The sequence below is a fragment of the Physeter macrocephalus genome, chromosome 1 (assembly GCF_002837175.3).
Source record: "Physeter macrocephalus isolate SW-GA chromosome 1, ASM283717v5, whole genome shotgun sequence".
Classification (NCBI taxonomy): Eukaryota; Metazoa; Chordata; class Mammalia; order Artiodactyla; family Physeteridae; genus Physeter; species Physeter macrocephalus.
In genome coordinates, this window is record NC_041214.2 from 93,731,929 (window position 1) to 93,744,247 (window position 12,319).

At 36.4% G+C, this 12,319-nt stretch overlaps 1 protein-coding gene across 1 annotated transcript in view; it reads left to right on the forward strand.

The window, feature by feature from the left end:
* RABL3 (RAB, member of RAS oncogene family like 3) overlaps positions 1 to 12,319 on the forward strand; it is a 38,761-nt gene that overhangs the window by 12,738 nt on the left and 13,704 nt on the right. Inside the window, exon 3 of the mRNA XM_007104843.3 lies at positions 8,162 to 8,291. Within this exon, the coding sequence (XP_007104905.1) occupies positions 8,162 to 8,291 (130 nt within the window). The remainder of the gene's footprint in view (positions 1 to 8,161; positions 8,292 to 12,319) is intronic.

Below are 12,319 nucleotides of genomic sequence, written 5' to 3' on the forward strand. Positions count from 1 at the left end.
TGCTGTGTTCTAATTTTGTTGCGCCAAGTCTAATGGGACCAATATAAATGCATGGCTATGCTTAATTATGAAAACAAAACTTACAGAATTTAATCTTTTCACAAATTATAAATAAGGAAATTGATTTGTCATTTCTAGTTCACTTTAATGGGATTTTTAACTCTAATTTCCACATTGCACACAATCAATATCTATTGAGTTCCTCTTGGGCAGCATAACAATATACAAGCACTGGGGAGAAAAAAAATTTTTTTAAGGGCAGTCTTCTTACCACTAAAAATATGAGGTGGGAACTGGTAGGTGGGACAAGGTCTTTATATAAATGATCTTTAAAATAATGGTACTAATAAATGATGGCTAACATTTTTTAGTGCTTACTTTGGCTAGGCACCTATTTTACATACTAATCCACAAGGCTTAATGCCCACAACCCTTTGAGGTAGGTACTGTTAGCTTCCCTATCTGACACATGAAGTAGTTGAGGCACAGAAGTATTAACTGACTTGTCCACGGTCACAATGCTAATAAGTGATAGAGGTGGAATTCAAACCCAGACAGTCTGGTTCAAAAGCCTGTGCTTTTGATCACTATTCTGTACTGCCTTTTGTTACATGGTATTAAGAAAAACGTATTCTAATGCTGTTAAATACAGTAATGACTAGACTCATATGGAGATTTAAATTTAATTTAAATGAACTAAAATTAAAAATTTAGTTGATTGGTTGAACTAACCACATTTCGAGTGCCCAGTAGTCACATGTTGCTGGTGGTTACTATATTTGACATTTCCATCATCACAGAAAGTTCTGTGGGATAGCTCTGATATAGAATATAAGTGTTCAAGCGAGAAAGTGAGGTGCTTGTGAAGAATAGAAAATTATACTGAGTGTTAATGATTGAATGGGTAGCCTGGGCAATGGACAAATGTACTGTTCCTTAAGAAGGGAGATATATATTACAGGTGAAAGAGAAGGAAATGATAAATTTAGCTCTGGACATGATGAAGGGAGGGATCTGTGAGCTATCCAATGTCTAGAAGGCATTTGATGTGTTGCAGCTCAAGAGAGAATTCTGAGTTGGAATTATCTGTATAGGGATAATCCTGAACCATGAGAGCTGATGAGGTTTTCAGAAAGGAAAATTGAGAAAGAGAAGAGCTGAGGGAGAACCTTGGGGTATATTTAGAGAGTTGATGATGAAAAGGGGGTCAGAGAAAGATTGATCAAAGAGATAGGAGGGATAGCCAAGATGATGAAATACCGCAAGAGCAAAAAAGAGATGAGAATTTCATGAAGGAGAGATTGATTTTTAGTATGAAATAATATAGAGATATAAGGACGAAGAGAAAAAAATTGGATTTGGTGACGATGAAGGTAGTGCTGACCTTTGAAAATGCAATGGAATGTTAGTGGCAGAAACCAAATGATGTGAGTAGGCAGAGAGGAAATAGAAACAGAGGTTTAAATCAGTCGTTTAGAGGTTAAATAAAGGAGCAGATGGGTACAGAATAGAAGGGGAAAGTGAAGAGTTTTTTAAATTTATTTTTATTTTTTTATAAATTATTTTATTTTATTTATTTTTGGCTGTGTTGGATTGCCACGCGAGGGTTTTATCTAGTTGTGGCGAGCGGGGGCTACTCTTCATTGCAGTGTGTGTGCTTCTCGTTGTGGTGGCTTCTGTTGTTGTGGAGCACAGGCTCTAGGCGTGCAGGCTTCAGTAGTTGTGGCGTGCAGGCTCAGTAGTTGTGGCTCGTGGGCTGTAGAGTGCAGGCTCAGTAGTTGTGGCACACAGACTTAGTTGCTCTGTGGCATGTGGGGCATGTGGGATCTTCCTGGACCAGGGGTTGAACCCGTGGTCCCTGCACTGGCAGGCGGATTCTTTTTTTTTTTTTTTTTTTTTTTTTGCAGTACACGGGCCTCTCACTGTTGTGGTCTCTCCCGTTGCGGAGCACAGGCTCCGGACACGCAGGCTCAGCGGCCATGGCTCACGGGCCCAGCCGCTACATGGCACGTGGGATCTTGCCGGACCGGGGCACGAACCCATGCCCCTGCATCGGCAGGTGGACTCTCAACCACTGCGCCACCAGGGAAGCCCGACAGGCGGATTCTTAACCACTGCACCACCAGGGAAGTCCAAGGGTTTTTTTTTTTTTAATAGAGGAAATGAATTTGGCTGAAGGCAAAACAAGATTACTGGTAAGGAAGAGGCAATTAGCAGACACCTTTATAATATTATTCATTCATTCATTTGTTCATTCATTATATATATTGCATACCTCCTGGGTATCAGACACTGCAAAGAATTAGAAGTACAGCAATGAATGAGACAAATTCAATTCCTACTCCCCTGGTACACTCTACACTCTCATTGTTGACTTTTTTCCTTCCTTCTGTCTTTTCTCCCAACTCTCTCATAAGACCTCCTACCTTCCTGACTCTCTTTAATAATAGTTCTACAGGCACACATACTAAACCAAACTTACTAGAGAATATCTACAACATCCACTGCTCTTTCCTGATGTGTATCATTTTCTTTACTAAATTTGTTTCTCCTTTTTAAAAATTACAAACAATGAATAAACTCTTCAAATGAGACAAAACCTTTTATACTTAGTCTTGATTTGATTTCCAATGAAAAGTTAAGAGGTGAGTAAATGAGAAGTACCAAATTTACAGTATGGTTCCTTTTCCCATTTGATGATCAGCACATACTTTTGCTACCTGTTGAGAAAAATCCTTCTTTATATAGCTGTAAAGTCTGTAATGACTTTAAATATTCGTTCCTTGATGACCTGATTTAAATATAAAACACATTTCTTACAGTTTGGCATTACCCCCCATCATGTTGGGCTCTTAGTATAGCACGTACGCACCACTTATTGTGTCAAGAGCAATACTTGTTAAAATGTCAGGCTTTCCCTTGGAGATCACTCACCCATATAAAAGATATTATGTCATAGCTGCGAGCTACAAGCCACGGTTTAAAGTGCTTAGGACTCATTACATTTGAATTAAGTAAAATTAATTTAATTCACCAGTTTGGAAAGAAAGAAGGGTACTTTCTCTTCTAATTCTGGAAGGAAACATGAAAAGATGTAATTAAGGAAGGTATTTTGTGGTGAAGAGTACAGATGAGTGGGTGAATCTGGCTTGGGAGTGTGTGTAGCCAGAAGGGAGCTGGCTAATAGACTTGGTACATTGCAAGGCTAAGAGGGCATGCCACCTGGAAGTTGTATTACATAGTGGCTATTCTGGAAGGAGTTACAGTCTGTTTACAGTCTGTAAACATTTGACATTTGAAATAACTTTAGAGAAAAAAATGATGTACTTAAATGGTTGCCCAGCTTAATTATGTATGAGAATCACCTAGAGAGCTTTCTTTAAAATACAGATTCTTGAGCCCCACCCCAGAAGCTTCAAGAGTTGTCCAAGAATCTGTATTTTTTAGAATAAGCCTTCCTATTGGTTCTGATTTAGTTTGTTCTTAGAACTGTACTTGAGAAGCGCTGGAATTCAGTAAAATAATAAACTGAGTGTAATAAAACCTTAGAGGATGATATATCCTGAATTTATTCCTTGATTTAACTAAACATATCAAAGCATCTAATATGTGCCAGGTATTATGCTATGTTGTAGGCCTACCAAGATGAATAATATGGTCCATGCTCTGAAGCTCAGAGTCTAATAGAAGAGATATCGGCAGATAAATAAGACAGTGTGGTTAATGAAATGATAGAACTGTGCAGGATGTAATGGGAGCAAATAAGAAGAGTACCTAACTGGCTCTGATTGGTTTTGGAGCCAGGGAGGGTGGCAGGATCAACAAAGCTTCACTCAAGTGGTTGAGCTTTTTGATACCAGGTAACTGACTCCTTATAATACCTTGTGTTGTTCGTTTCAGTGGTTTTGCTTAGAAATCTTGATAATATAAATTATAAATTTCCTTGCTTTCATAAACAGAATTCATGTAGTTTAACCTTTTTATTGATGACTTAACATTTTCACATATTATCAGTTATTTATGCCATATAGCAAAATAGTGATACCTTTTATCACAGTATACAAGATTACTTTCTATTATCCACAGTGGTCCCCAACTGCTGTGATTTTGCTGTTGTCATTTTTGTGTCCTATCCTCTTTGTTGCCAGTCTGCTAATTGTCTTCTCTTAATGTCAATGTGGCTATCTGTAGAATATCTTATTTACTTAAAGCTTTCCTTGGACAAAAGGATTTGGACCAAAAAAAATGTGAATAAGTAGAAAGTATGAAGCATTCTGTTAAATATATATTGATATATGCATTGTACGACATCTATTTTAACTATTCAGCTATCTTGCTTTCTGTTATTTCAGAGCCATTTGATATACAGAATATAACTTCTTCATTTTATAAGCAAAGAAACTGAGACTCAAAGATATCAGGATAATTAGTAGCAATCAATGAATATAGTCTAGGCCTCCTGATACCAAAAGAGTTCCATTGTATAAAATCAGTAATTCTTAACTAGAGGTTACAGCAAAATCATTTGGAGAATTGTTCAAATTATGCATGCCAAGGACTGGACCCCAAAGTTACTGATTCAGTAAGTCTGACATGTATATTTCTTTTTTTTAATGACTTTTTTTTCAGCTTTATTGAGATATAACTGACAAATAAAGTTGTAAGATATTTAAAGTGTATATTGTGATGATTTACTATATTCTTACACATTGTGAAAGGATTCCTCCCATCCAGTTAATTAGCACATCCATCACCTCACATGTTTATTTATTATTTATTTGGTGAGAACATTTAAGTTCTACTCTCTTAGCATGTTTCAGTTATACAATAGAGTGTTGTCAACTACAGTCACCATATTATAATTAGGTCCTCAGACCTTATTCATTTTAGAGCTGAAAATTTGTACCTTTATACCAATTTCTCCCTATTTCCCCCACCCCTGTGCAACCCTTGGCAACCACTTTTCTATTTTCTGTTTCTATCAGTTTAACTTTTTATTTAGATTCTACATATAGGTGATAGCATGCAGTTGTTTTTTTTTTTCCTCTGAGTGGCTTGTTTCACTTAGCATAATTCCCTCAAGATCCAATCATGTTGTCGTAAATGGCAGGATTTCCTCCCCCACCCCCACCAACCCCATGGCTGAATAATGGGATAATATTCCATTCTCATGGCTGTATATCACATCTTCTCTATTCCTTCATCCATTGACAGACACTTGAATTGCCTTCATATCTTGGCTGTTGTGCACAGAACATGGGAGTGCATATATCTCTTCAGTATCCTGTTTTCATTTCCTTTGGATATATACCCAGAAGTGGGATTGCTGGATCATATGGTAGTGCTATTTTTAACTTTTTGAGGAACCTTCATTCTGTTTCCATGGTGGCTGAACCAATTTACATTCCCACCAGTAGTGTACAAGGGTTCCCTTTTCTCCACATGCTTACCAACACTTGTTATCTCTTGTCTCTTTGATAACAGCCATATTAAGAGGTGTGAGGTGCTATCTCACACTTTTGATATGCATTTCCCTTCTGATTAGTGATATTGAGCACCGTTTCAGGTATTTGTTGACTATTTATCTTCTTTGAAAAAGTGTCTATTCAGTTCCTCTGCCCACTTTTTAAATTGGGTTTTTTGCTATTGAATTGTATTATTTCTTGATATATTTTGGATATTAACCCTTTATCAGATGTATGATTTGCAGATATTTTATCCCATTCCATAGGATGCCTTTTCACTTTGTTGCTGGTTTCCTTTGCTGTGTAGAAGCTGTTTTATTTGATGTAGTCCCACTTGTTTATTTTTTGCTTTTGTTGGCATGTATATTTCTAAATAAAAAAATCGTGAAAGATTCTGATGTACACCCCTGAATCACCGTACTATAATCTGGCTCTTGTCTATATTCTAAGAGATAAGGTTGCCATATATCAGATTTTGTTTCTGAAATATAAGCAGTAAATTCTTATAGAGTCTAGACCATGAGAAAGAGAGAGATTTTGGAGTTTACTCTGAGTAAGAAAGTCATTGGAGAGTTTTGAATTGAAGGGGGATATGATCTAACTTTCATTTTTAAATGATCACTCTAGCTTCTATATGGAGAACAAATGGAGGGTGGTGGGAAAGTGAGTCGGTGAGGCTCTAGTGGGGAAATCAGTTAGGGGATGATTACATTAATTCAGGCAAAGAGATAGACAGACAGAGGCTTTGAGGGTGGTAATAGTTGAGATGGTGAGAAATGAACGGGTTTTGGATATTTTTTTAAGGCAAAAGCAACAGAATTTGCTGACAAATCAGATATGCAGTATGAGAGGAGTTAAGTTTTAAGTTAAGAGTTAAGTTAACGCTTAAGTTTTTGGCCCTTCAACTAACTAGAAGGCTAGAATTGCCTTTTACTGAATCAGAGAAAACTGGGAGAAGAATGGGTTTGGGAGGAAGGTTGGGATATTATTTTTAAATATGTTAAATTTGAGGTGCCTGTTAGACATCCAAATTGTAGTTAGGTGATATGGTAGTCTGAGGTTCAAGGGACTGCTCCAGGATGTATATAAATTTGGAATTCATCAACGTATTTATGACATTTTAAATCATAAGAGTAGATGAAATTGTCAAAAGAGCAAGTGTTGCTAGATATCCAAGAACTAAACCTTGGAACACTCTAACAATTAAGAGGGTAGAGAGATGAGGACAACCCAAAGGGAGACTGAAAAGGCTTAGCCAGTGAAGTGGGAAGAAAAGCAGAACAGTATGATATCCTGTAAGTTAAGTGAAGAAAGTATTGAAAGAGGAGTGATCAGTTTTATCAGATGGTAGAGTAAGATGGAAACTGTTCATTGATTGTTGGATTTAGCAGTGTGGAAGCCATTAATGACCTTGATAAGGAATAGTTCAGTGGGGTGACTGGGACAAAAGGTGTGACAGGAATGAGTTCAAAAGAGAATATAAGGAAAAGAATTAGAGACAGTTGAGAAGAGACAACTCTTTGGAGCGCTTTTGCTGTAAAAAGGAATAGAGAAGTGGTATGGCAGCTAGGGGAAGACATGAGGTCAAGAGAAGGTTATTTTAAGATGGGAAAAATTATGGCATGGTTGTTCGCTGGTGGGAATTATCCAACAGAGAGGGAAAATTTGATGATGAAAGGGAGAATTGATAGAGCTACCTCTTTGATAAGAAAGAAGGGATGGGATTTTACGTATAAGAAGGGGATTTGACCTTAGGGACACAGACAGTTTATCTATAATAGCTGCAAGGAAAGCAGATTATATGGGTACAGATGCAGGGAGTGGATAGATAAGGGAAGAGCAGGTTGTAGAGTTCTCTTCTGATTGCTTCTGTCTCTGGAAGCAAGATTATTAGCTGTGCTTGAGGACAAGGAAGAGAGATTGGAAGTTTGAAAAAGAGGAGTAAGTGTGAAATAGTTACCTAGGGGAGGAAAAGAGGAAATAGACTATGGAACTGATTGAAGGAGAGCTCCAAAGGTAGACTTGAATTTAAAATGAATCCAGGGGCTTCCCTGGTGGCGCAGTGGTTGAGAGTCCGCCTGCCGATGCAGGGGACGCGGGTTCGTGCCCCGGTCCGGGAAGATCCCACATGCTGCGGAGCGGCTAGGCCCGTGAGCCATGGCCGCTGAGCCTGCACATCCGGAGCCTGTGCTCCGCAACGGGAGAGGCCACAACAGTGAGAGGCCCGCGTAACGGGGAAAAAAAAAAAATGTAAAATGAATCCAGTTAGCTTGAATGTATATTTTTCTGAACATTACACTCACTAGCTGGGTTGCAGACATGGAATACAGGAAAAGGTGGATATAATCAGGGCTGGAGTTTTGTCTAATGAATACTATGTGAGGGAGGGGTAAAGGAGAGATTAAAATGACGAATAGCAGAATTTATGCTTAGTTAGGAAGGAAGTGAAGGTTTGGAAGTGGAAGGGGGGACTTTGGAAGGTGTTAGGATCCATGAACTATAGGAACCTTTGGGGTCAAAGATTATTATTAGAGCTGGAGTATTAGAGAGAGGAAGCTGCAAAGATAGGAGGTGGTGATTAGAGAGCCAGAGGGTAAGCTGCTGATATGGAATGTTCAGTGCTTTAAACTGGAATGAAGATGTTTATGAGTTTTCTTAGTGGCTATAATAATTATTTTGATGGATTGATTTGTTAGGTTCATGACTACAAAGAAGGAACCCCAGAAGAGAAGACCTACTATATAGAATTTTGGGATGTTGGAGGCTCTGTGGGCAGTGCCAGCAGTGTGAAAAGCACAAGAGCAGTATTCTACAACTCTGTAAATGGTAAAACATTTTTTATTTTTACCATATATTAATGGTCTCAGATCATCTGATGAGGAATGCTGGACTCATCTTAATTTAAGAAAGATCTAAGATACTCCCAACTCTTAATTTAAATCTGCATATCACATTCCAGGTTGTGTTTTTTAGATTCTAACTATGTATTTCAGAACATTAGATATTTTCTTTGTCTAAGTGTTTCTATTTATATTATTGTCATAAACTAAATATTGAGAGATAATTTGGGTACTCGACATAAAACATGGAACCTTCCAAAACACTGTCCCCTGGGAGTGCTGTTTCTTCAGTCAACTGAGTATATACCATTAGGAGTCCCATGGTCTAAGCCAGATGTCCCAGAGATACTGAGATTCTTTTTCATCTGCTCCTTAGAGTCAGGTGTAATTATAAAAGCTGCCTAAGGATGTTTTTAGGGGTGCAGAAATTTCATCCAGTTATAGATATACAAACACCTGGAGCAGACTTCCAGGTAGAGGTGTGTAATAGGACATAATTGCAGTTCATAGAGTGCCTACTCTGTGTCCAGGAACTAAACTACTGACACCTATGATTTACCTATAGAATTTTTTTATCTTCTCTTTTCTTTAATTCATTTTTTACCTTTTTTTTTTTTTACTGTGAAGTATAATTTCAACTTCTCTTTGATTGATGTACCAAAAGATTTGGTATCTTACCCCTTCCTTTCTGGTAGATGCTTAGCTATTAATTGGCCTTCATTTATACTATGCTTAGATCTCATTCTATATTAAATAAGCATTGTAATTATTCAGTACCATCTTCATTACTTATATTCCTCTTTCAATATCTTATCCCATATCATAAGGTGTTGTAGATACTTCAAAAAAGTAGAGAAGGCTCTTGCCATTGGATACTGTAGAATATAGGATGAGTCATGTTAGTTCAGACATATGTCGCATTTAGCTCGGAATTCTATCTGAAAGTGTCACAATCTAATTGAAGAAACAAAATATTCATAAATGAAACAAAACACAGTTTAAGATGGTGACATTAATATATGACATAATGATACATGATAAAGTACATGATAATGGCATGTATTAATAGAATGTATATAAATGAAAAAAACAGTAAGATAAGACTGGTATAGTATTAGGTGACTTGCAAAGAGCAGGAGAGAAAGAAATGAAGCCTGATTTAGATCTAGGATCAAGTGATAAACTTGGATTATATCAGTCAAATGACTTGTCAAAGTTGATATCAATCCGATTTGGCAAAGAAAAATTTGGATAAATAACACTTTTCCTGTTTAGATCTTTTTGAGAAAGAGTTAGGATAAAAATTATAAATAAATAATAAAGTTAAAGACCATTCAAATCCTAGAAACTTTATGGAATTCTGAGTTGTAAGCTTAGTAAGTACTGAAGAAATCCATCTAAATCCATATTTATTTGGTTATCTTTTCTATACCTACACTCCATTAGTGATTTGTGTCTTCCTTAAATATTATTGAAGTAACTTCATATATCCTATGTTAGTTTTACAAGTAAGACTGAGAGATATTCCTGTTTCTTAAAAAAAAAAAAAAAAAAACTCCCTATTAAGAGCAATCTTAATAGGGACTCACAGACATAGAAAACAAAATTATGGTTACCAAAGGGGAAAGGGAGGGAGGGATAAATTAGGAGTTTGGGATTAGCAGATACAAACTACTATATATAAGATAGATAAACAATAAGGTCCTACTGTATAGCACAGAGAACTATATTCAATATCTTGTAATAACCTATAATGGAAAAGAATCTGAAAAAAATATATATATATATCTGAATCACTTTGCTGTACACCTGAAACTAACACAATATTGTAAATCAACTATACTTCAATGAAAAAGCAAGAAAAATCAGTTTCTGTGTTCTTCGAGCCTACCTCTGGAACATTTCTCTTGGTAGAAGCATTCAAGGTTCTTTACTCCATCTACCATCCTTAGTTTTCTAAGAAACAGAGCATAAGGATCACTCCATTCAAATGCAGTCTATTCTTAGCAATAACTTTCTTCCCTCAATACCCTACCTCTTCCAACTGTTATGAATGAGGCTGGTAATCCCCAAAGGAAACCTGTAAAGTGTCTCTACCTCTCTATTTTTAAAGATTTAGAACATATTCTGATCAGCTATCACCCTGACTTCTTTCCTTTGGACCTCACTGTGTCCCGTCCCTTCTAGCTCATAATCTACAAAGCAGGAACTCTCAGCCCAAATGAAAGAAGGAAAATAAGGAAAAAGGTGCTCAATGCCCTTAAAAGCTCAAAAGCCTTAAATAGAGATCCTCAAAAAATAAACTCCTCCCTGTGCATCTAATAGCTCATTTAGGCCTTTGTAATCTTTTCACTCTCCCAACCAAACCCACCCGTAGTTTTGTGGTATTTATACCTATGAAATAAGGAGAGGAGAAAATATCTTCCACTCCTTTGCCCTGAAGTGACTTTATTCTGCCTTCCTCCAGTCTTTTACTGTCAGAATACTTGATTTCAAACTCTGGCTACCCCACTTACCATGTGACCTAGGGTAAGTTATTCAACCTCTCTGAGCCTCAGTTTCCACATGTGTAAAATGAAGATAATAATTCTTACCTCATAGGACTGTTCTGAAAATCAAATTAGATGCCACATGTAAAGCACAATATTTACCACATAAATACTGAATAAATGTTAGCTATATTCTTTAACGGTATCTCTTTATTCCTTTTTAAAAATCTATCCTTGTTCATGTTTCCTTAAGGCCTAATAGAGCCCTTCATTGAGGAAGGTAGAGTGAATGCAGTTGGACACGGGGGCAAGTGTCAGATCTCTATTTTTTCCAGATCCCAGGAGAGATACAGATTTATCTGAGCTAACTGGAACTAGTCAACTATAATTTGCACAAGCACCTTAGTTGCACAATGTCTGTAAAAACTAGAGGAGCCAAATAATTCTAACTCTTATGCCCTTCTTTTTCAAATTTACATATCTTACATCTTGAAGACGGAAGAATCATCAGTTTCACATTCTCTCTTCACAGCAGAATCTGGGTAATATAGGCAAGGGTTGGGGATTTAAAAACCTATTGTCTCTTGATCACAAGATGGTACCCTAAATTTCACTAGGCATTAAAGCTTTTCCTTTTTTGTCAATATCATATTGTAATAACCTGCTTTACCTTTCTGTCTAGGATCTTAACTGATTCTGTTTAATTGTATTTCTAAACATTATTACATTTTGCTATTTTTCAATCTCTTAAAAGTCCATCTGTTTTCTACTATTCATACTTCTTGACTATCTTTTCCTACGTCCTTCTAGTGGCATATTTCTCTTGCTTTGTTAACTAGATCTCTTACAGGTAGAGCAAGCTTACATAGCTAGCCATTAATCCGAAGAACTAAATGATTAGACTTTTGAGTTGATTAGGTTCAGGTGATCTACAAGAAAACATCTTGTCAGCTAAAGAATAGGAATTGTATCAAATTAAATCAATACCATTTTAATAAATTTTTATTATTAAATATTTTAATGAGTGTAAGTAATATGTGTATATATGATGTCTATGACAGATGCATAGTGTGGAAAAAAATAACCTTTTTGAATGAATATAATTTCCTATATACTTGAAGTAGTTTTGATTCTTTGTATTGATGAAGTAGTTCTGTAATTAGGACCAGGCAGAGTAGGCACTCATTAAGTGTTGAATGAAGAAAAAAAGAAAAGACATTCTAAAAGTTTAATGACATTCTGTCAGCCCTTGTAGAATTTTTTAAGTTATATAACTGACAAAAGCTTTTAGATAATTATTTTTAAATAATTATTTGCAAGAACTTACAGAGGAAATTTTAAAATAATTGTGTCTGAGTTTGTTAGTTGTACCAAAATGCATTCAGTAAGCAACCTAATGTCTTGCCAATTGTGAAATGAAGAGGAGTTGTTACAATATTGACATTATTTTCTTGGGTTATTTTAGGTATTATTTTAGTCCATGACTTAACAAATAAGAAGTCATCCCAAAACTTGTATCGTTGGA